Consider the following 26,762-nt stretch of genomic DNA (forward strand, 5'->3'; position numbering starts at 1 on the left):
TAAATCAAATTATTCAAAGAAGTTAAAAATTGCTGCTCTAACTCAGTAATTTTTCGAAAAAAAAACTTATTATTGCTTATATTGCTGGAAACACAGAATATCTAGCTACGCAATACAACAACTTGCGTAGCTAGTTATTCTGTGGCTGGAAAGCTAAAAAAGTGAGGATTTTTAATTTTTTAATGAAGTTATGGCCAACTATGGTTTCCATTAAAAAACATTAGTTTATGCTATAATATGTCAAAAATAACAGATTTCAGAAAAAACCTGAGGGCACAGTCTCATTAAAGCTATATATTATGATTATCTACAACTTTTATCTGATTCTTTTTTGTCTGAAATTGATTATATCGCCAATTGAGGAATATTTTTAAATAGCCGAAATTTACTTCTTTCGAAATATCTAGTAAGCCATAAACTTTTTCAAAAATTGAAAAGGCGCATTAATTTGACCTCACAAAAGCAATTATTCTTCCCCTATTTGACGGTAGTTTAAATACCTTGCATTTGACAGGCCCTCTAGGATCGGTAGTTTCCAAGATATACCCATAGTGATCATCGAAAAAGCTTACCCTGTATAGTAGCGTTACGAAATGGCAGTCATTTTATTTATTTAAATATGCAAAAATGAAAACTATGGTAACCGCAAAACAATTTCCGATGCACGTGATCAACGTAGAGTGACAAGCGATGGCGACAGCGCTGCCAGATTGTGATGGATAAGTATATAATTTTTTAAAAATTTTTACGTTTTATTTTTAATTTAATAACTAATATTTTAGTAATTAATTGATTTATTTGTTTTATAGCTTATAATAAGTAAATTTTACCATTATTTATTGTAGGACAACTTATCCTATTAGTTTTTATCTATTAATATCGACCAAAACTAAAGAATTTAAATAATTATCCATTTTATCATATCCATTGTTAATAATATTAATTTTTATTAAAATTTTTAAAATAATTGTATTTAACATTAAAAAATTTTTCAGTGTCTCCATCTTTAATTACCAAGTGAAAACAATAAATGGATAATATAGAGACCTATCACTTCAAGTTAGATAAGTTTCAATTTAGTCTTATAGATGTCGGGACTGAGTCTAATACAACAGTACTCTACAAAAAAATAATTTCGGCGGTAGAACATAGATGGCACCGTAGTTTTTATGACAATATGGTGAACGTAATGTTTATAAAAGATAAGTATAAAATTTTTATTATTACATATGTACATATTATATTAATCATTTAAAAAATTCTGTATAAATTATACATATATCGTAATAATAACACATACAACAAATAAATGTAATTGTTTTTCGAAATCTACATTTATATTTTAATTTTATCTACAATCGAAATAAAATATATTTAAAAAATTATAAATGTTTCCGTTTTGTAAAAAATAAATAAAATAACTAATTTTTAATATATTTTACCATTTTTTCCAATTTTTATATCTTATTAATCACATTATGGAGAAATATATATGTAATACAGATTATTTTTATTCTTTTCATTAATCATATTTTGGTTCAGTTTCTTTATTTTTGTTTATTTTTGTACCAATTTATTAACTTTATTTTTAATTATTTATTTTAAGATATTTTTATTTTGTATATACCTTCAGGTATTATCTTTCTTTTTTATAACAGGGTAAAATAAAACAAAATATTTTCAAAAATGTCTAATTTATTTTTGTTTTTTTTAATAATATAGATACAGTTACGACAACAATATTTATTATGTAAGGAATAGAATAATTTATACCGCGAGCGAGATCCACTCCCTCGCAGCTCAGACTTAGATATACAGTACGTTATTTGTTAAATTAAAATGTGAAAAATAAACATTCAAAACAATAATTATAAAAAAACACGACTACAAACATATGATTACCGTTCCGATTTAATCGAAACATTTTTTTCGTAACAAAACAAAAATATATATCTATTTTAATAAGCAAATCCGACCCTGGCACTTCCGGTAACATAAAATATTCTTTGTTATTAGTAGATTTTACAAACTAAGTGTAATATATGTTATATATTTCTTATATTTTAAGTATAGCCTCACTCAAAAGTGCCAGATACGACTATAAATTAACATACAATATTCATTTTCCCTTTTAATTGACAAAGACAAAATCGATATAGGCTCCTCTAAAAAAGTATCATTATAAAATACTATAGTTATAAAAAAAATCGATTTCATCCTTGCCAATTCCTTTATATAAAAGTTATATCTTAATACTAAAATATCTTCACGCGATGTCACACAAACTACAGACAAAAATATATTGCAAGGCTCCCGCCACAGGCACTGCCACGAAAATTCAAATAAAAATACACTACATACCGAACAGTCTTATCACAGAAAGAAAAAAAGGATTGCCTATAATATAAAACCTTACGCGAAATTAACGATATATAAGATATGAAGCTTTATAAATACGGTTATAAAAATGTGCCGGAAAAAGTTTTTGAATTCATAGAAAAAAAAGTATAACTATTTGGCTTTTTCCTAGTAAAATCACTGATTATTAAAGCCCTTAATTTATGATTCTTAATAGTTCAACTCAACTGAGCTACAATCAACTTTTTAGAAAATTGTTCAATTGAACCAACGCCAAAACTGCAGTGTCAAAAAACGCCTTAATTACAATAGAGGGGCGTAGAATAAAAGGGATCCAAGTGACTTTTTATTTAAATCGACTAAAGTTTCTACAGATTTAGATACTTAGGTGTCAATTTATTTGGCATAAAAAGGAATTGAGGAAACCTTAAAATTTATTATACATTATTGATACTTTAGAATTTATTACATTATTGATACTCTTAAGTAGGGTCACTATAGAATTTATTTGATTACTTTTTATATCAACTAAATTGGCACCTAATGTATTTAAATCTGTACTAAATTCCATTTAAAGAAGACACTGAATTGTGAAAATGAACAAGTGTGTCATTAAAAAGTCAAAGGTATTTTTCTCCTAAATGAAAGGTAAATCACCTTACTTTAGATGCGAAATTATGATGAACTATAGTTGCACATTTAAGTGTAGATCTTTTGCAACTATTATCAAGGAAGACCTTAACTTATACCACGCGTCAGATAAGGGTTTTTTCCTTAACTTGACTCAAACCTAACAAGTATTTTCTTCTTAAAAACCAAAAGTATCTACATTTTACCTTTTTAAGAAAAATAAAGTCACTGTTAACTGAAAATTTATTTTTTGTCTAAGAGATTTCTGATTAGTACTTTTTTGAACAAATTTCCACCTTGTAAGGTATAAAGTTAAATATTTAGTCAGTTATTTTTACTAGGAAAAAACTTGATTTTAATTCCTACAATATTCTTAGAATATCAAGAAATCCAATTTTACTGAAAATAAAGTCTTTTTTGGAAGGCATTTTTGATACTTCCGAAAATATTCCGAAAAACACAAAATACTTAAAACTTTCTCCAAAGCGAACGACGTTTTGAAATATACAAATAAAAATCCTTATACTTAAAAGAGTTCTCAGTGTCTATTGCACACAGTTTTATGACGCCCCGGCATACTGAATCACGCTGTACCGTACCGGGGACAACTCTATGGAGGCCTGCATCGATTTCTGGATCATCCTCGACCTTTTCCGGGGGGGCAAGCTCAACTCCGGGTCCGGCGAGGCGGGGGGCGAAAACGAGGGCGCGGGCGAAACAGGATTGGAATTGGGGGGCGTCATCACGCGTTCCTCCGCACCGTAACTCAAGTCCTCCAGGACCAGGGCGGCTTCCACGCGCTTCCGAATGTCATCCCCGGCGTTCAGGGAAGGGGTAGGAGCCGCGGGGAAATACACCGAGTGTCTTAGAGCCTGGGGTCCTTTGATTATCTCAAATAATCCGCTAGGTGAGTAGAATTCCGCGTTCTCCCTAGCTTGAGCTGCGGCTGCTAATAATTCAACACCCGCTGAAGAGGCTGGGTATGAAGGTTGGAGGTATGCTGGGGAAAGGCTACCTCTGGAGTACACGTAATAAAAATCGGTGTCGATGGGTTTTGGGTTGTCTAATGATAATTCTTCCTCACTTATTCCTCCCTTAGTGTCATCTTTGTCACTGGCTCCGGACTCACTGGAGGGATTTGAAGATGGCGGTGTAGGAGGCTGAGGTGGGTGTTGTACGCCTACAGAAACACTTTCTGAATGACTTTTTATATGAGCTTCCATACTTTTCTTTGAATTGAACGTATCGTTACAGATAGTGCATTTATAGACCTTCTCACCATAATGCGCTACTTGATGCAGCTTCAAAACGTGATTGTATCCAAAAGACTTGCCGCAGATTTCGCAGGAATAAGGCTTCTCACCGGTGTGCGTACGGGAATGGACTTTCAGTTGTTTACTGCAGGTAAAACCTTTCTGGCATACAGTACAAACATAAGGCTTCTCTCCCGTATGGGTGCGCATATGAATGACCAACTGACCCGATTGGATAAAGGTTTTAGAGCAAACTGTGCATTTATGCGGTCGTTCCCCAGTGTGAATTCTCATATGTCTGTGCAACTTTCCAGAATGCTCAAATGCGCGAGAGCATACCTCGCATTTGTACGGGCGCTCTTTGGTGTGGATGCGTCTGTGCACGCTCAGATTCTCCTTGACGCTGAAACTTTTGTCGCAGAATTCACACCTGAAAGGCTTTTCGCCCGTGTGAGTACGGTAGTGGCGAGTTAACCTCGCCGGTACCGCGAACGTTTTCGAACAAATGTTGCATCTGTACGGATCGCCGGCTGGGGTAACAACAGCGCCGCTTTCTTCCTTGACGTGCACGTTGCGATTGTGCACTTGCAATGCCGACTTGGAATTGAACATCTTGTGGCAAACGGGACACTGTTCTGCGGGTAGGGGCGGCCGAACCTGGGAGAAGGCCGGCATGGGCAGGTCCGGACTGCAGACGAGCTTCTTGACGGCGAGGTCTTCGGGGGTGGAGTGAAGGGTAGGAGATACAGGCAAAGCGGCTTGACTGTAGAAACCAACCATTTCAGGCACTGGCCAAGATTCTCCTGAAATAGATTTTGTATTATTAATATATGTAAGATAATAAATATGTGTGGGAAATAAAATTAATATATTTTTGGTACATTTATAACCTAGCCCTATTCTTCAGACGATTGTCAAAACACAATAGAGGTTTGTTCGAAATATACAACCGACTATCATTTTGTTTCTACGGATCGTTGATTTCCAGCTGGGCTAAAACCTGGTTATGGTTTATACTTCTGCGAACGATTAATCTAAATGATATCTAAATCAAGTGTTAACGAGTAAGCCCGCGAATGACATCACAATTAACCTTTGAGAGTTGTTTACTATTTATTTATTTAAAGGATTGGGAATAGTAAATAAAATAAATATTTTTCTTGTGTTTTAATATATATAATTATTCTTGTCTTTTTTGAAAAATTTGATTAAAACTAAATGAAGAAATTCTGGTACAAATGTAACATAAGTTCAAAATGTTTCAATATAAAATATTTTTACCACAAATAATGGTTTTATTCACGTAGATAGAAAAATATTTTGTTTTGCTTGCTCGTGCTTCAATTCTTAATCAAAAATGCGGATGACTCAAACTAAAAATTTCTTACTAGTACGCGGACTGTTTTGACAATTACAAATCAGTTGGAAACTCCAAATTCTTGTTCTGCAAACGCTGGACTTTTGATTAAAGATAACGAATGTTGCTTCTCCAAAAAAAACCTATATGGGTATTTCGCAACCGCAAGAAAATCTACAAAATAAAAGTTATTTTTTGTAAACCCTGCGAAACACTCATATAGGATTTTTTTGGAGAGATGAATCCGCCACATAGGTATAGATATTTTTTACAATTCAGTAATGTTGCTATTAGACCGATGTAAACTCTTTATGACTGCTCTGTGAATGAAGCTCTAACGCTGAAGTGAACGCTATTAAAAAATCTCCCGTCGCGTTATGTCAAATCAAACAAAATTAGCATTTTCTAAACAAACATAACTAGTAGGATTAGAACAGAGCAATACTCTTTCTCAGAATGCTTAAAAATAATGTACTTAATTACTTCGAGAAAATTGATATTTAAAAACTGTTCTTAAATGACAATAAAATCTATGTAGTTAAAGGGATGATAGAAAAGTTTAATATAGATTGTACTTTAAAAATTATAAAATAATTATTTCTCTTAAAAATCACAATCTTCCTTATTCTACTATAATTGAGCTTCAACCACAGAACAAATTAATGTTAACGCCTATGTATATCATGTGAAAGCTCTAGTCTTACCAGCTCAATGTCAAATATCGCAACAAGGAAATGCCATGTGATGTATGCAATATACAATACAGCAGCCATACTGTACTCCAAAAAAATAAATTATGACAATTATTGAATTTTGCTGCAGAATTAAATATTCGCATTATGACATTTTCATACAGTTATTAATAATTATATTAATAATTAAATTAAATAAGAAAAACGTCCCAAACATGCCTAGTGTAGCACGGAATAAATCTAAATCCATATATATTAGTTAACCTTTAAAAAAATATATCAGCTAAGAACACAAAAAAAAATATTTTAATTTTATAAATTTAAAATATATTTTCATAGGTTAAAAAAAATATTTATAAATCTTTTTCTGTATTTCCCGCATTATAAATGATACGAATTAATTTTTAATTTGAATAAATTATACATGTTTGTGTAAATATAAACAATTTTTTGGTTATATTACTGGCAATGATTTGCGTAACTAATTATTTTTTAGCGAATATTTTTTTTAAATAAATTTTCATAAATCTTTTAATTTAACGAAACACAAATCAATAAACTGTATATATATTAACATATAATTCCATGCATACTCATAGTCCTTAACGATATACGAGAAAAGTCCCAAACGAAATCAAAATAAACAAAAGGGAAAGTGTTATTGAACTTTTATTTTAGTATGCACACATTTCCTCAAAGGCGCGTGCGCAGTGAACACTAAAAAGGCTATTCCCCTTCGACCAACTTTTCGAAAACAGAGTATGCGTCACAACGCCATAAAGACACATTTATGCTAATGGGGAAAAAGGATTTTGACAGCTCTGTAAAAAATCAATACGACTTTCAGCACCGCAAAATAAAAAAAGTAGCCGTTATTTTGTTTTAGAGGAATTAATAGGTATTTTTAGGTACGTTTAAATACTTTAGTTAATATTTTTAGACTAAAAAAAAGCACCCACCGGTTTTTTTGGAACCTCCCGCCGATTGTTTGTCCTTTTTGCCGGCAGTGCAGCGCATCAAAAGGCTGCGAACCAATTTTTCGTTCGGGACTTTCTCTTTGGCCCCGTTCTGAGCCATGGTACGCACGGACGTCACCCACCGAACGAGTTGATACGCGTCGCGAAGCACACTGAGGCGCCGCGGAGATCCGCTGCGCTCAGTCGCAACGTACGAGCGCGTCGGACAGAGAGGGAAATAGGACACGCCCTGGTTACGGGTCACGGGGGGAGGTAGGACCGGGTTTTTTGACCCTACGCACCGCACGGCCGCGCTGTCGTTACCGAACGCGAGCATGGAACCCCATCGGTAGTATAGAGTACAACTGCCGGAGGGTCAACGAACCCGAGAGATTTTCGGCACAGGGACTCCTTTTAGGAATGAAGTTTGTGCGAGGCCTCGCTTTTGTTAGTTTCAGTGGCTCGTGCAGGCCTCTACGGCTTTCTTCGATCAAATACGCCATTAAGTAAATTGATGGTAAATGGTGCGTAATATATCCGAGGGAACGTCAAAAATAGTTGGCAATTATTGTGTTAATGTATTGCCTATAACTGAGGATTTATTTTTGTAGTTGAAATAAGTTGTTCAATGTTCATTCAAAAAACTAAAATCATTAATCGTGATTTTAGTTTTTTCACACAGAATTACAGAATTTTTTAAATTTAAATCACGATTAAATGAAATTTACTGATAATTAAGGCAAAAATAGTTTGCATTTTTTTTTATTCCTAATAGATTTCTCAATTTCTTATTCTTAAGTCTCCGTCTCCTCACGAAGGTTCGCGATTCAAATGGCTAACATGGTTCTGAATACTGCTGCTCTAAAAATGTCTATTGATGAGCATCCAAACTATCTTATGAGGTCCTTTAGCCAAGGGTTTTGGCCGGTCTATGAACTTGTATGTATCGCCTCTGGTTGCATGACCTATATGTATAACTCGTTTTCCGATGTTGTACAGTTTATAGCAGTTTTTTTTTATTTTCCCATAAGATAACGCGAAGAATTCTGAATTTGAAATCGATTAAACCAATTCTCGTGGCTGATGCGGAAGGAACAGCAACTCAATAATTTCCAAAATATAAAGTTTAAAACACTTTTTGAATAATAGGTACATTTTGTTGCTTCTTCATTCAGGAATCCATATATTTCACATTCTGAAGAATATTATGAACGGTGCTAAAACACTATTTAGATATAATTCTTTAGCAGCTTTTAAATCATATTTTTTTCACTATCTGTTAGTATTTCCTGAGTTTTTGCTGGATGAAGAAACTACGCAACAAATGATATGGAGTCACACTGTTCAAAAACCCCATAAATCTCTTAAATTTTTAAAACTGATTAAGTGCAATTTTGCAAAAATGGTTTTTTTCTAATAGATATTATAGATTATTTCACATCTTACAACTGATTTACCGTCGACAAAGTTTTTGATAAGCATTAGAAACTTCAAAATTAAACATCTGATTGTTTCAAAGAGATTGTTCCATGCAGTAAATTGTTTCTTTATTTCAAAGAACCTAAAAAGTTGTAACTTTCTTTTAAAAATACTATCAACTTGATTCCATTAATTCAAATATAGTCCAATGAGAATAATAAAATATCTTAAAACCTGTTTGAAATCGTTACATGGTAACGGTTCTCGTTTGTATATTATAGAGCAGAGCATTGACATTATCAAAGATTACGAATATTGAACACATTTTGATACAGTTCAACACACTACACCTACATAAACAAACTTACAAGCTAGTGGTAGAGTACCTCATAGAAATCTTTTTATTAATATTATTAGTTATCGTAAATCAATATTATCATTCCCAGCTTATTCAATAATTTCCAATTATGGTCTAGCCTCACTTATATATTTAGATAATCTCTTTGTAATTGAGCCCACTGTTGTATATTGTTGGCTATGCCAGTCCAAGATAGCCCTGGTCATTTACTAATATCCTTATCCCATCTTAGATTTAGTCTTTTTCTAGGTCTCTTAATTCCTCGTTCCATTCTGTAATTTTTGTCGTCCACCTGTTGTCAATCCATGTTACCAGGTATCCTGCAACTTCAGGGATTTGATTCTGTGGATGACATCTATTATCTGGGTCTTTTGTCGCATCCATTCCATTTTTTACAGTCTTTTCAGCATATTTCGTTCCATCAAGCATTATGCGACCTGTAGTTTCCTTATAATGTAGGTTTTAAGTCTCCAGGTTTCGCATCCACTGGTTATGGTAGAAACTGATACAATGTTTTCTTCTTAGTACTTCATTAGTCATCGTAAATATACCATAAATATTTTTCAATAGGTATATTCAAAATAAAATCTCAAATCAAATGATAACAAATATCAGACTAAAAAGACCTTCACATCTTGCTAAACTAAAACCAACTCTGTATTTACCTAAGATTCCAGATAATTTAACAAAAATACAATGATTTCGTAATCACCTAATACTTTGTATAATACTTTAAACACTTTAAAACGTATAAACACTTTTATAAAATGTAAACAGTTATTTTTCTAAATGAATCTAATTCATTAAATAAAAAAAATGATACAGATAAGAAATTCAAAATTATTTTTAAATCTAATTCATAATTAAATAAGTTTATTTTTAGAATTTTTGACTGTTAACTAAATTAAACGAAAAAAAATGCATAAAAAAAATAAATGAAGAATGAAATCATCACCTGTCATGTTCTTAGAAATAAGAAATAATAGCAAATTATACATACAGAAAAAACATACTTCAATCGTAAAATAAAAATTCAAAGCCAAAACCCCACCAGAGAAAAAAATAAACCAATTATTGCCAACATAAACAATCCATTTCAGCCAATTAATTCACGACCCAATAGACAATTTAATTTTAATGTTAGGTGGTTAGGGACGACGTATTATTTTATCTCCGCGTCTACGAGCAATTCCACGGCCTACGCAAACTCGCCATTAAATTGGAAAATTTATTTGCTCTCGGGTGGAAAATATTTTTCCATCTTGACCGACCTTCTTTCTTATTGACTGAGTGACGCCCCATCATCAAACCAGAACGAAAAACAACCTGTCCCTAAAGATCAAAAATCACATAGGCTACGGAGTCAACAACAAAAGAACGTCGTCTATTTTTGTCCGGACGCTCCACGAGCCACGAGCGCCAGTGCATCCGCAGAGGCGAATGACTGTGGCGTTTCGCCTCGTGTCGACTCGGGTCAACGTTGCCGGTGTTCCCACAAAAACCGGTTTAGGCAGGCATCAAGTAAAAAACCATTAACTGTGGTAATTATTTAATTACATTTTTGCTGGGGAATTACCTAGCCGAAGCATCATTTTGTCCTACATAATTACTGTTTTGAAACCATTTAGTGTGAAATAAAACATTTATAATTTTTTATTATTGACATTTTGAGAAAAATTAATTCTTCATAAAAAATTTTGCTTGTTCTAAAATGGTTAATCCCGCTTACCTATACTTTTCCAAATTTCCATACCATCAAAGGAAATTAAGAAAAACATGAAAATATGGTTGAATGTTTTCTAAAAAAAGTAAAGTCCTAAAAAATAAAAGGCGTTTCTATGGTAATATAACTTCGTTTTTATTTTTTGATAGATTGTTATCCGTACAATTTTAATTAACGTAATATTTTTTGTTATTTTAGAATATTAAAGAAGCAAAAAAAAATATTTAGTTCAATGTTACGGAAAAGGTGATAGTTATCGGAAAATGTAATACTTTAACAACAGCAAAGAATATGACATTAATCGAAATTAATTCGAATTGATATTACCATAGAAACGCCTTTTGATTTTTAGGACTTTTAGGAAAAAAATCAACACTATTTTCATGTTTTTCTTAATTTTCTCTGAAACGGTATGGAAATTTTGAAAAGTATAAACAGGATTAACCATTTTAGGACAAGCCCAAATTTTTAAATACATTTTTTCCCAAAACGTCAATAATAAAAAAGTTTTTCCTCTTGTAAAAACAATCCGGGGACCTGTAGAGAAACTAAAAGAAAAGTGTTTGAAAGGTTGTCTAAGTTGACCATAATGTTGCATAGTTCAGTTAGAGCTCCAGATCGTCGCCACCTGTCACAAGATTGACAAGTGACATGCCAGCAAATTATTTGAACTTTCTGTAACATACCCTATGTTTTTTTTAATGAGTAGATTATTCAAATGGTTATGGCGGATAAAATGAGCGACCTGGCAACGACGAACGGTATCTCAATATAGAACGCCACGCGTTGCGCTCCGCAGTCATTCGCCTCCACGTGCCTCCGTTGGTTGATTTTTTACAGCGAGCGCCGACCTCGACAATCCGATACGAGACGTAGGTCGCGGGCTACACAGTCCCCCTTGTGTGGCAACGTTGCCACATCTCCACGCGCTACATTGAACGGCCAGATATAAGTATTTTTAGATAAATGTGTTTTTAATTTTGTCAAAATCGTGGCGCGTTTATCGTAAATTTAGTAAATATTTGGTATTTTTATCGTATCTAAATGTCGTCCTATACGAAATAAGATTTATCTGCATCGTGTAGTTGACCCAAAAAGAAAATTTTCCACTGGCGACTCATTCTATCTAAATTTCATCAGCGTTCTTGATCTGAAAGTTTTAATATCTTTTTCCCGAGAAGAGTATATATCTCGACTATTAATCTTAGTAAATAATAATATTGTTTGAATTACAATTACAACTAAAATACACTTAACAAGGGGTTTCTCGTTATCACCTGATATAAGTAATAAATCCTTATGAAACCAAAAAAAAAACTTGTTTGTGAAGTTGGCCTAGAACAAAAATTCCACTGGCAACTCATAGTCATCAGTGTACCAGATCTAAATTAGTGCGGTATCTTTCCTACAAATCATTATTGCAAACAATCTGGTTGTAATTAAATTCGTAATGACATTTACATGTTTCGATGCGTTTCAATGAGCCCAAATATTTCCGATGTAATTTTAAAATGTCGAAATATACATATATTTCTTTTTGGATTATAATATAATTTTGAAGATTTTGAAGTCCTGCAAGCACAAATTAACGAATTAAATACAGACAACAATAAGTATGTCTCAAAATAAAATTAGCAAAATCTAAAATTATGTACAACGAACTAATAGAGAGAAAAAATTATCTTCTAACAAAAAACACTACGGTGGAAACACTAGAAGATAATGTATATTTAGGACAACTAATAACACAGCCCAGAAGAATTAAGTTGTAGTTCCATGGAGTACTTATGGAAGCAACCCAATCATATTCAAAAAATATCTAAAGAAGAAAACATTCGACCAATGTGTACTATCAGTCATGACCTATGCATTCAAAACCTGGACACTTAAAATGCACATAACTCCAGGTCGCACAACGCTCAATAGCACGAAATATACTGGGAATAATCAAGACAGACAGTAAAAGGAATAGACAAGACCCAAACCAAGACCCAGGTAATAGAGGTCATCAACAGAATCAAATTCCTCAAATGGCAATGGGCAGGACACCTGGCAAGAAGAACGGACGACAGATGGACCATAAAAATTACAGCATGGTACCCACGAAGAATTAAGAGACCTAGAAGACCAAACCTAAAATGGGACTATATTAGGATAACCTAGCATAATCAACAATAGACAACAAGAGGTTCAATTACAAAGAGATTATCTAGATATATTAGGGAGGCTACACCATAATTATTAGAAATGATAGATTAAGCTGGAATTGATGATGATGATGATAATGATAATAAAATTATTCTAAAAACAATTTCAAATACTGTATGCTTAAATGAAATTCAAAAAGGTACAAACTTTAACTTGCGAGAACAAAAAGATGTATTCTAAAATTTGTGTTGCTTTGACTAAAGATGATATAATATATTATGATCCTCGATTTTGAGGCCGCTGTCTTTATTGCATTAAAATAATACGTTTTTATCGTTTAGTCGAATATGCCATAGATAGACGATATAAATGGAATATACACACTGTAGAGACAACCTTTATTTTATAAAATAACGAAATATTCAAAACTAAGTATATTTGTATCTTTTAATTCAAGCCTTCTTCTTATAAATCCTATACATGGGGTATGTTTCTTTGCATCTTGCAATTATTTTAAAAACAATATTCTCCTTGTAACCACTCAAAATCAACTCTTTTAATATTATTCATATCAGTATTTTGAAATACCAGGTCATAGCACAATATCGTTGCTTGCTATAAAGTATCTCTTTAAATTAACTCGAATTCTGATGTTCATACAACTCAATATGTTACTGTCATTATCATTCAAAAAATAATTAATACAGTAACTTACTACAACCAAATTTACTGGTGAAACTTTCCTATAACATTACCAACCAATAAGAGAGCGGTTCAGCTCCTGCGTAAACTTGACAACGTCGCCACGCGCACTTTTTTTCAGTATTTATTTTGCATAAACATTTTCCGTTCACCTTCTCTCTATTATTTGTGTATTTTTATTCGCGTCGTTCGTATCCGTTACGATTTTTTCAAATTGTTTTAGCACACAAACACACCTTTTTCCCGACATTTTATTCCTCTCATGATAAAACGCAACGAAATAGAATACTGCAGCACTGGCGACCTTGAAATCTTATCGAGCGAACGACTAAGCTAATGCATTTTTACAATGAATTCGACAATCGCCTTAATAATAGTTGGGCTAGGTTATAGAATAGTAAAATGTAAACATTTTTTGTTTATTGTTTTTTATTAAATCAAAATAAACTTTTGTATAAATCAACAAATCAGTTCATTAAGTACCTATTTAGCTTTATTATTTTTCTTCGTGACCAAATAATTCAAGGAAGATTATAAATAGAATGTTATTAGTACAGAGTTTTACGTCATGATGTTTTTATAACTCTCTAGTCTAGTCGTAAATAGTTTCGTAATAACTAACTTTACTGTAGGAATATTAAAATAAAAATATAATTAATTTATACTTACAAATTATCTGTATTAACAGCAAGGACTTTCTATAATTCGCGAACCAACATGTAAGATGAATCCAGCGAAAAAAAACGAACGTTTTGACAGCACTGATCAATAAACCCTCTACTAAAACGACTTGATTATGCTAAATTTGATTGTAACGGTTTGATTTGATCGAAGGGCACTGTTTATACAGGCAAAGTCTTGTCAAAAACTGAACACTTTCCAAATTTCAACCACACATGCAATAGCCAAAAACTTACTAAATGTTTACCGTCGCGCTGAACGCGGATAACCGAACGGTGCCGATATGCGCCGACGTACCTCCCTCCCTGCCCCGCTGCGTAGCCGAACGGCAAGCGTGACCTGCCCTAGAGTTTTGCTCGTGGAAGACTACCACGTGGAGGCGAATGACTGTGGCGTTTGACTCGTGTCTGCAGAAATTGTTTTGTTCAGCTTTAATGGACTTGTTTACTAGTTGTGGAATTTTTTTCGATTCGTTTTTCGACACGGATCGTTAATATCTTAATGCGATTCGTTAAGAGGGTAACAGAAAAAACCCTGGGACTGAGAGAGATTGGGAAATTTTGGTTTGAAACGTTCTTTCCCTGAGAAATGTAGGTGTACGCAGAATTTCTAGATTGTCCTGGGTCAGAATTGCCAGCCTAGAGGTTTCGTGTTAGGCAAGGCTGTTCTAGTTTTACGTCTAGACGCCTAATAATGATTCTTTTCATGTTATAAATAATTAGTAGGTAATAAAGAATATTTGTCGCCTATAAATAATTTAGTATGTAGAATGGGTTGCCAGATTGGTTATTGCTAAATTCCAGGAGAGCAAAAAAAAGTCACGCTCCCACATTTGCGTGGAATGCTGTGTAGAAACTAGTGATGGCCATTATGATTCTTTTTAGTGAATCGAATCACACGATTCAATTTCTCATATTGAATAGACTCCTACGATCCGTTCATTTGAACGAACCATATGCACAATTTACCTTTCATAAAAATATCAGAGGGGTCTTAAGGGACCAGAAAAAGAAATATACAGTTCTTTCATTTGTTTTTCAACACTTTATGGCACTGGCGCAATTGGACTGATTATTTTACCAATAATATTAAATTATCAATCCAATTCATATACCGGGTGCGTCTCAAAAGTGGCTCACCCTTATAACTTTTTTATTTTTCGAGATTTGGTATGTTGGTATATGACATAAATTAGGATTGGTTGACGTATTCAATTGTTTTTGGTCAATTTCGGTTTCACCGGAAATGACTACAGCTTTTGATTTTTAAATAGCACCCCTGGATTTTTTTTACTTTATTCGATAGAAAATGTCACTCTGAGTAGAATGATATATCATATGACAACTTTTGACATTTTCGCATATGGTTTATTTGAAATTAAAACTTGCGGTTTGTAACGATAATTTGACTTGAAATACCAAGTGTGTGGTATCAAATTATTCGTAAAAAATGCTTTTTCCAAATCCATTCCATTTAAAAAAGAAGAATCCTTGATGAAGAATTAGTGTTTTTAACATACCCATGGCATCCTAGATTGAATTTTAAAATACAATTTTTTATTAAGCGAGGATGTCAAAAGTTGACATATATATCATTCTATTCAGAATGTCATTTTCTATCGAATAAAGTAAAAAAACACCGAGAGTGCCATTTAAAAATCAAAAGTTGTAGCCATTTCCGGTGAAACCGGAAGTGACCAAAAATAATTGAATACACTAGTCAATCCTAATTTATGTCATATACTAACATACCAAATCTCGTTTATTTATCTGAAAAAATAAAAAAGTTATAGAGGTGAAGAGCCACTTTTGAGACGCACCCGGTATACTATATTATTGAAAACTTCTTAATACAACCAAGCCAATACCAATTTAATATTTTTAGAGCATATTTTAATTCCAATTTAATAATCATATAATAAATAGTATATAATACCGCATGATCAAAAAAATTGGCTGCAGTTGGCTGGGAAATGAATATCAATGACATTCCCCATATCATTTTACATATAAAATGACAGCGATCTTCACTTCATAACCATCGCCGACGCCGTTTTTTGTATCATATTGAGCAGAGGCCAACAATATTTATTTGGAGTTTTTTAGTTTTAGTCCCACATTTAATGGTTTATAATCGGTAAATATTATTTTAAGAAAAATATTAACCTGAAATAAATGCATCACAGATACTCCCGTACTAAACAGAGTATAAATAAGTATTTTTCTTGTAAATAACTTTCTTATCGTTTGCATTTTATGCCCATGATGTTTGTTTAGTGCTAATTATTGGTATCCGATTCTCTCTATGCCTATATCACCGGGGGTGCCTATTTTACTGACCAAATTTAAAATTTCCTTTTTGAGATTAGTTGAAAGTAATACCACCTTAATTTTGCTACTACCACCCAAAAATAGACTACTACCACCTTAATTTTGCTACTACTACCAAAAATTAGACTACTACCACCCAAAAATAGACTACTACCACCTTAATTTTGCTATTACCACCCAAAAATAAACTACTGCCACCTTAATTTTGCTACTATCACCAGTGGCGTCGCCAGATATATTTTTCAGGGTGGGCCAATACTGGGACCAGGTTTTATTCGGGTGGGCCAGATAATTTACCATATCATAGTTGTTGATTAGTTTTTATGAAAAGCTAAAAAAAAGGTCTAAATACCCTACAAAAAAAAACGACGTCAGGGGTGATGTGGAGGTGAAGATTGCTGTTATTTTATAAGTAAACTTATATCGGGAATATTATCGATCGTCATTTCTAAGCCAACTGGGCGCAATTTTTTTTCGATCAGACGGTATAATTACAATCAAAAGTTATTTATGCTGATTTAGATTTTTTCAGAAAATAGTATTTTTTGTATTTAGTATCTACAAACTTCAACAAACCATAAACAGTAAACAATAAACTGAGAAAATTAAAGTTATTTTACATTAGTTGACCACAGATAAGGAAATAGATTAAGGCTGCCTTGTCTCAGCCTAAATATTTACCGCTGAGAATTTTGCACAGCGGCTGACTGTTGCTGTTCGTCAGAATAGACCAAATACGTTTAAATAAAATATACGACGGCCTCCCCATAAGAGCAATGAGAGGATTTACGTCCCAGTATTGAAGGAGGACAGAAAATCGAGTCGAATGGTTTCAAGACATAGGTTCATCCTTGTTTAGTCAAACCTCCTACAAGACAAGGATAGACTTATGTAGGAAATGCATTGAAATTCTATAGCCATCCTTCAATATCAGGACAGGAATTTAAGCGGTACCCTCCGTATACTTTATTTTAAACGTATTTGGAGTAGACCGTTTAGGGAAATCGCTTACTCAGCCACTCAGCCGCTGACCGTCCCCAAACGCGCCCAATTAAAAATAATCATACAGAAAGTTTGGGGCTTTTTGGTTTTACCTTATTAAGTAATTGTTATTAGGTAGTAATTGTTTATTTTGAAGTTTAACTTGATATAATGTCATTTTAACAGAACGTCAACGATTTTTGTAGACGTATCTGTTTTAAAAAAAACTAAAGTGTTCTCGAATAGTTGAATTTAAATATTTTAAATAGTTTTTTCTTTATTTTTTGTATTTTTTTGCTTTCGACGACGGAAAGAGATAAACTTTCCGAAACTTTAAGCGTTTTTTTGTTCTTTAGGCAAATTTGTATATCTGTAACCTAACTTCTGACAAGTAGTTTGCGTTTGGGATTAACCGAGGGATAAATGCCAGAGGTGTTTACAAAAAATAACTATGTTATATTGTAGATTTTTTTGTAGATAGGTATTGCATTATATAATTTTATTACAAATCGGTGAAAGTTGACGGTATATTTTCCGGACATTGCGCGGGTGGGCCACTAGTGGGCCCAAGCTAATCTACTGACTATCACCCAAAAGTAAACGACTACCACCTTAATTTAGCTACTACCACCCAAAAATAAACTATTATCACCTTAATTTTGCTACTACCACCAAAAATAGACTACTAACACTTTAATTTTGCTATTACCACCCAAAAATAAACTACTACCACTAGTTTTGCTACTACCACTACCACTACAATAAGCAACATAAAAATAAAATGGCAAAAATATCAGGAGTAAGAAAACAAACAAGATTAAATAAATTAAACACTGCGATTCTAAAAATCCTTTTATGGTTTGCATTGCAAATCTCGGATTAAGTTTTAAGTACTTAGTAGAGATTTTTTTTTCAAAAAGCAAAATATTTATTAACTATTTTATAACTCTACCTTCTACTAGCTTGACTTATTGTTTGGTTTGCAAACCTTTTTATTAAGTTCAGTTTTGAAAGTGTGATGTAAAGGGAGTACGAGAAATGCGGTGAAAATCTCAGGTACACTGTTAAACAAAAATAATTGACATTTTTTTAAAAATAAAATCAGAGAATGCTCTTATACCCGGCAAAGTTGCGAAATATGGTACACAAAGAAATGAAGAAGCCTATTTTTGGGTGGTAGTAGCAAAATTAAGGTGGTAGTAATTTATTTTTGGGTGGTATTAGCAAATTTAAGGTGGTAGTAGTCTATTTTTGGGTAATAGTAGCAAAATTAAGGTAGTAGTAGTTTATTTTTGGGTGGTAGTCGCAAAATTAAGGTGGTAGTAATTTATTTTTGGGTGATAGTAGCAAAATTAAAGAGGTAGTAGTCTATTTTTGGGTAGTAGTAGCAAAATTAATGTGGTAGTAGTTTATTTTTTGGTGGTAGTAGCAAAATTAAAGTGATAGTAGTTTATTTTTGGGTGGTACTAGCAAAATTACGGTGGTAGTAGTCTATTTTTGGGTGGCAGTAGCAAAATTAAGGTGGTAGTTGTACGTATTTAGATAGTAGTAACGTATATAAGCTGGTCAGTAAATTATGCTGGTCACTAAAATAGATTTTCCCTATATCACCGCCGCGCTATAGAAACAATCTAGTCGCATTGTAATCCGATTCAATTCTCACGATACTTTTTTCCGGCTCATGGTTCAAATTTTATAGATCCGTGCTGCTCGCGATTCAATTGAACGAATCGTATTGTCAGCAACGAATCAATTCTCACCACTCTTTGAACGAATGAGTCGTAGAAACGAACTATCGCATTGTGATCCGATTCAATTCTCACGACTCTTTTTTACGGCTCATCGTTCAAATGTTATGGATCCGTGCTGGCCACGATTCAATAATTGAACGAACCGTATTCTAAGCAGTGAATCAAAGCAAGTATCCTTGGCCCCATGGGCCCCCCGTTGTATCCGCCACTGGTTAGGCAGGTATACAGGGTGATTCCTCATAAAAAATACTAATAATACTAACCTATAAACATGGTTTTGGAAATACGTAGTTTAAAAAATACAGGATATTAAACTTATTATCTTAAATACCCTATGTAACTGACATTTTTGAAACTTGTCAGTGTTAAGCTTCATTCAGAATCTCGAAATTAGTAGAATAAATTAGTGGTTTTAATTAGCGTAGAAGTTTGTTCCTACGTTCCGTTTCAATGTAAACATTCAGCCAGTGGCGTAACGTGTGTTAGGGGCGCCCGAGGCGGAGAGCAATTTTGCCGCCCCTACAGAATCAATTCCGCCGCTTTTGTGACAATTTTTTGGCGCGCCGGTCGTCCATGGACCACCCCCCTCGCCCCGCCTTGCTACGCCACTGCATTCAGCACTCAATTAGTGGCAGTAATTTTCAATTGGTAGAAAAAGCTAACAAAATTATTATTGATTGACAATTCTTATTCATAAATATAATTGTAATTAAAACCACTAATTTATTCCACTAATTTCGAAGGTCTGAATGAAGTTTTTTAATTGTTTCCACTAAATACTTCAAAATTTTCGGTTTATGCCGTTTATGTCATTTTGGCCATTGATTATCATCCTTCAAGAGAAATGGTGGTAATAAATCAAAAAGGTATTGTTTTATAAGCTAATTATTAAACTTTCTCTATGGATACAAGTGACTACCGCAAGCTGTTGCTAGGATATTGTGAATGGTCGTAAACTCATACGTATAAAGTATAATTGGAACAACTAATTTATTCAACTAATTTCGAGGTTTTGAATGAAGCTTTATTTCTAGTAGTAATGTGGATTAATTTTTAGGCTTAACAAAATTAACAGAATTAATTATTAACTTCAGTGGCGTCCCTGGGGACACCTTATCGAAAATAATGGTAAAATGTAGACCACTGACTTTTCTTGTAATTTTTATACAGGGTGAGTCTTAAATATGTGCAAATATTTTCAGGTCTGGTTGATGTCGATAAAAGAAACATATTTTCTCTTTACGGTTTTTCAAATAAGTCCAATATAGCCGAGATATTTTACTTTAAAAATTTCCAAAAAAATGTTCGCTTACATTTTGAGGACTACTGGATCTTTTCTGGGTTTCCTTTCTTGTAAATTTAATCTACTACTTATGTTGCCATATTATGAAGATGTTATCTTTTTTAACTAGAATTTTAAAAAAGAACTGAAACTTTTTTCAAAAAGTTTTAAATTTTAAAAAGAATTCGCGAAAAAAACTTCATAGACGTGTTTCTGTGGTCGAAGTATACAACCCCTAAAAATATTTGTACTTATTTAACCCTCGCCCTGGATTAGGCAACTAAAAGTACAAATTTTTTTCTTCTCTACTATTTGCCTATCAAGAACTGTTTTCGAGAAAAAACAAATAGAACCAATTTATTGAATTCATTGCAAATTTCTGGATCCCATTGAAAAAAACTTAAATATAAAAAAAAATAAAATAAATTAAATATCAATTTGCCAACTAGAGTAAAACATTAAAATACTTTAGAAATAATATACAATTATTTATAACACTGATGTTCAGTGCCACCTAAAGCAAAATTTAAAAAATATGGTGGTACCTTTAAGATGATAAAAGATTTGACATCCTGTATTTTTACAACTATGCGTTTTCCGGAACCATGTTTGTAAGAACTTTTTTTCACAGATTTTGATGGACCTCCTAAAATTTGTTCGTAAATTTTTCACCAAACACCCTGTATAGGTAAGTTTTTCAGTTTTTCTTTTAGTTGAATGTGGATTATTATTTCAAATTCCTTGTAATTCAGTTTTGTATTTTTATTGTGAACTCTATATAGGTTCTGGAATTATTGATAAGCATTTTGTTTATTTCTTTTTAATTTTGTTTGGCATTATACCTAGAAAGTTTGTACAAAATTCCATAACGTCATATTCCTGGAGCATTTAACTCAAATAAATTAAGTTTAGTAAAGGCGTTTAAAGTGTATTTGTCACCTATAAATAAATAATGTAATTACTTACCATATACACTGTCCGCCACACAAAAAACGGACACTTTAAAGTTTAAAAGAAATTTGTAGCTAAATTGGTTAACCTCTTTTTAAATTAATCTCTTTTTATTACAATTTTCGTCTGTCTATGATACGAGAGAAAACACAATATTATTACCATTTTAGCGATAGTCTGAAACACCCTGTGGAAATGGTTTCATAAAGTAAAACATTTAAAAATCCCTTTATTATACGATTTACAATAATTAAATATTCCTTTGCTTTTGGTCCTAAATCACTACTATGTATATGTACAGGGTGGGTCAAATTGGACGCTTTTAAAGCGAAACACCCTTTTCTATAGGAGATAGACTAAAACTAATATCGGTGTCTGGAGCTCAATTTTTATCAAAAACATAATGGTAAAAACCGCACATCAATATCTGTTAGTTACGGGGTGTTTTTCAAAAATGGGCATTTTTAAAAAATCGCCATAACTTTTTTGCTATGGAAAATTTTGTATTTTTGTGAAAACATTTCCAAAGCACCTTTTTAGGTAGAATTGAATGGTTTAGGTATATTTTTTTTAAAATTAATAATTTAAGAATTATCAACAGAAAATTTTATTTTTTATATGGGACACCCTGTATATTTTTAATTACTTGAAAAGAATTTAAAATTACCTTTCCAAAAATATAGCATACATCATATTTTGCTCGATTCCTCTTCTCGAGATATAGAGTTTTTAAAAATTCGCCCACTTTGAATAAGTATAGGCTTTGAACGATGTCGGCTGTAATGCAAAAAAAAATCTAGTTGTGAGCAGCAATTAAAACGAAAATAATATTTGCAATGAGAGATGTAGAATTTTATAATAATTTAAACTATATTTAACAACATCAAAACATTTAAACTATATCTAATAACAATACAAATTAATAGCAAGCCTTCTGTTATGGACAGACGGGACCGTTTTTTAACATTTCTCGCGGAATTAATTAACTCAATGGGGGTAAAAGATACCCTCGCATAACCGCTAAGTACTTCTAATTCTTGTTTAAATTATACAGGCAATTTTAAAAATGAACCTTTATTCATGCGCAAAGATAAAAAATGAACTAAGGATAACAGGCACTAAGTCCGGTGGCCTCGACTGCCAACTGCTGGGATCTTAGTTAGCTATTCAATTATTCTCGAATTTGGCCGCAAAAATTTGCTGATAACTTCAGCGTTCTGAGGTCTTGCTGGAAAAATGTGTTTTCGAGTTCCATTAGGGGCAGATCATCATTATGGGGCTCAAAGCCTACTAGTTAAAAGTGGCGAAATTATAAAAATTCTGTATTTCGAAGGGGACTACAATAAAAGGTCAAGTGTGTTATATTTTTGGAAAGGTAATTTTAAGTTCTTTTCACTTAGTTACACGGTGTCCCAAATAAAAAATCATTTTTTCTGTTGTTAACTCTTAAATTATTAACTTTAAAAAAATTATACTTAAACCATTAAATTCTACGTAAAAAAGCGTTTTGAAAATGTTTTCACAAAAATACAAAATTTTCTATAGCAAAAAAGTTACAGCGATTTGTTAAAAATGCACATTTTTGAAAAACCCCCGTAACTCCGAAACGGTAACAGATATCGACACCCATATTAGTTTTCGTCTATCTCCTATAGAAAAGAGTATTTTCCTTTAAAAGCGTCGAATTTGACCCACCCTGTACATGTAAAACAATAAATATTATCAAATAATATTTACTGTTTTTGGAATATCACTGTCACTGATGAAAGGTCATATTATTATCTGTTAGTAGTGACTCAGGCAAGATAGTTTTTTTGCAAGAAGGTCAGAAGTTGAATCAGCTAGGTATTGTTTTAATTGAAAATGGTAGAGTCAACTTCTGAACTTCTCTGCTAGAGAAACTCCCAATAATCAAAAATAATATGAGTTTTCTTATGCCTGTAACACTACAAAAACTTTAAATACTATTTCAACGGTTGCTTGCTTAGAACTACAAACAAAGGCGTGTTTTTAATACTAAAATTGCTATAAATGATAACTGTCATCTTCAAAAGCAAATATCTCCAATAAAATAAAGCTGTTGACATTAACCAAAAACAACCTATCGAGGAAATGAAACTTTTAAAAATATGTTGTCTAAATTTCTTATTTTCTTAAACGTTGTACAAGATGTAGAATATGGTGGCACCCGAGAATCTGGCCATTAGTTTTTGGTGGGGGTGGGGGGTTGGTAAGGGGGTATGGGAGGGTGTTAAAAATTTAAAAAAATCGTTACTCCAAAATTGTAGTAGCTAGCCAAACGCGATTTTCAATTTAAGATTAGGAATAATATTTGCAACAAAATTTGTAATAACATCAAAAGCAGTCAAAGTCGCAGTTTTTGAGATATTCCGTGCTTCCGTAGTCCGTTTTTGAGAAAATCCGTGTGGAGAACTCCAAACTCCCATCGGACGCGACCCCAGGTGGCGGATAGGGGAAATAACCGTGGACCAAAATTGGAAAAATTCCTTTACTTTGAAACTAAAAGAACTGCCTACCAACTTTTTATTAACATATTTTAGTATGGGCGGCTATACGTGCCTCCCAGCGCCAATTTTTTTTGTTTATTATGGATTATTAATTATCTTTTTGCAATTTTTTTTTATATGTTTACTGTGAACTCTAAAATCTCGAATTATTGATATAGGCGTTCTCTATATTTATAGGGATAGACATTCGGTCGTTCTCTATTGATAGATACCTACCTAGCGTAATATCTATTTTTAATTTTGTTTGGCATTATACAAGGTCTGTACAAAAATCAATCATGTCATATCCTTGGAGCTAACTCAACTTAGTTTAATTTAATACTTTCAGTCTTCACTTTAATATACAAGGCGTTTAAATTATATTTGTTACAAATAATTTAATTTAAAATAAAAAGTTGTAGGTATTAAAGTTTATTTTCAGTTTTATTTTAAACTTCTCATAACTGAATTTATGTTTTTAATATGACTTATACATATTCCAATTATAGATAAGCATTTCGTATATCTATTTATTAATGTTATTTTTGGCACTATACAGGGTGTCCCAGAAATATGTGAAAGTATTTTAACAGAGGTAATATAGGTCGACTCCAGAAACACGCCCATGATTTTTTTCAATGAATTAAAATTATACAGGGTGTCCCATATAAAAAACAAATTTTATGTTGATAATTCTTAAATTATTAATTTAAAAATATTATACTTCCACCATTAAATTCTATATAAAAAGTTGATTTGGAAATTTTTCACAGATAGGTGTAGAAAAGGGTGTTTCCACAAGTGTTTCCCATTAAAAGCGTCCAATTTGGCCTACCCTGTACATAATATATGTGAAAAACAGGAACACATTTCTATGTTTATTTATTACGATTGCATAAATCAAAACTACCTAATGGCTTTTTTCCAGGGTAGACAAAACAATTTATGTAATTTGCAGTTATGCAAAATGCGTTGAAACAACTAAATTAATTTACATATAAATATTATTATTATAAGGAGATTAAAATGTAATATTAATATTAATCAATATTCCAGGTGTAATGATAAATGATCTTTAAGTAATTTTTTCATAACATTATTGATTAATATTGAAAATGAGATCTCATTTTAAAATGCATAATGTGTATAATTATGTTTTATATTTTTATTCCCAGTATGGCCAATAAGAATAAACTAAAACTCTATTAAAGTATGATTATTTTTCTATTATGTATATTTTTACAATAATTATTCTTAATCTTCATTCAGAACCTCGCAATCATTAGCGTAACTAGCAATTTATCCTGGGGTGGGTCTGGGGGGTGTCGGGGGTTGAACCCAGGGGGGGCCTAGGGCTTTTATTTTTTTAAAAATGAAAAATAATTTTAAAAAACACATTTTCTGAATAAAACATTTACATGAATTTCTCTATCAATAAATTACATAAACTTGGTTATCAAACCGTGTTCCCGTAGATTACTTAAATACCTACAAATTTTCTAAAAAAAATAAAAATTAACACATTTTTTGAACACAACAAAATAATATTAACTAAACAAAACTAGAAAACGTCATTTTTACTGCATCACAAGCAAATAAAAATTAATACGTAGCGAGTCATAATTCAGGATTTCTCCGGGGGGTATACAGCAGTACCTGGGGGGGCCGGCACCCCCTGGCACACCTGTAGTTACGCCAATGCCCGCAATTCCTGGAATAAATTAGTGGTAATTGGATAAACTTCTAGTTTTTATTTGTTTTTTTTTTCAATTTGTTTGACAAATTCGACTTTCTTGGTAGGGATTAATTTAAGTCAATGGGTATAGAGATATGCATATTTTTATCAATATTGTTTATGTTTTTCCTCAATACAATAATAGTAAAAGTAGGTATATTATACCTATCTGAAAGTCTAGAATTTAATACCCATTAATGTTTCTGTTGATTATAACCTATTACTGATGTATTATTGTTAACATAAAATTGCATAAAATTGCTAATGTTGCTAGTGAAATGGTTTTTTATTGGAAACATTATCTATTTTTTGCTATATAATTTTAGCAATAAGTCAGTTAATAAGTTATAACAAAATATATATATGGATAATAAGTTTTGAAACATAGGTACAATATAATTTTACCAATATTGTATTGACGTAAAATTAACAATATTACTAACACATCTCAAATTTGTACTTTCCTGAACGTTACATTAGCAACGTTTCAATAATATTGTGTTTTTCAACCTAGTACTGCAATGTAATTTGGCGGAAGATTAAGCTACCCTGCCACCTTGCATAAACCTCCCTACAATGAAAAAAGCAATGTTACACCTTGCTTTGCGAAGTTTTGGCAATGTTCCAGCAATAAATTTTGCTTGTTGGGAAACTTGTAACTTTTCCACTAATTATACTTCAAAATTTGCGACGAATGTAATTTTGGCCTTTAATTATCACGCGCCAAGGGAAAATGTGGTTGGGAATCAAAAGTTTATTGTTTTGTAAGCTAAATATTAGGCTTTCTCTACGGATACAACTGATAACCGCAAGCTGTTGCTAGGATATTGTATTAATTTTAATTGTGCTTTTTAAACATTGTAAATGTTCGTAAACTAAAAAGTATAAAGTGTAATTGAAACCACTAATTTATTCCACTAATTGCGAGGCTCTGAATGAAGCTTTAAA

At 32.3% G+C, this 26,762-nt stretch overlaps 1 protein-coding gene across 3 annotated transcripts; it reads right to left on the bottom strand.

Moving 5' to 3' along the window:
• Positions 1–1,682: 1,682 nt before the first annotated feature.
• On the bottom strand, positions 1,683–14,525 carry LOC115889600 (Krueppel homolog 1-like). 3 transcript variants are annotated; one of them, XM_030909652.1, is made up of 2 exons: positions 14,266–14,525; positions 1,683–5,044 (listed from the first exon to the last, which is right to left on the bottom strand). In XM_030909652.1, the coding sequence occupies exon 2, from the start codon at positions 5,019–5,021 to the stop codon at positions 3,549–3,551; it is 1,473 nt and encodes a 490-aa protein (XP_030765512.1). In that variant the 5' UTR covers positions 5,022–5,044; positions 14,266–14,525; the 3' UTR covers positions 1,683–3,548. The 3 variants fall into 3 exon arrangements, with proteins under 3 accessions (XP_030765512.1, XP_030765511.1, XP_030765510.1); XM_030909651.1 differs by lacking the exon at positions 14,266–14,525 and adding an exon at positions 9,148–9,546; XM_030909650.1 differs by lacking the exon at positions 14,266–14,525 and adding an exon at positions 7,250–7,664.
• Positions 14,526–26,762: the final 12,237 nt, after the last annotated feature.

The sequence above is a fragment of the Sitophilus oryzae genome, unplaced genomic scaffold, assembly GCF_002938485.1.
Source record: "Sitophilus oryzae breed Bouriz unplaced genomic scaffold, Soryzae_2.0 scaffold_815_pilon_pilon, whole genome shotgun sequence".
In the NCBI taxonomy this organism is placed as follows: domain Eukaryota; kingdom Metazoa; phylum Arthropoda; class Insecta; order Coleoptera; family Curculionidae; genus Sitophilus; species Sitophilus oryzae.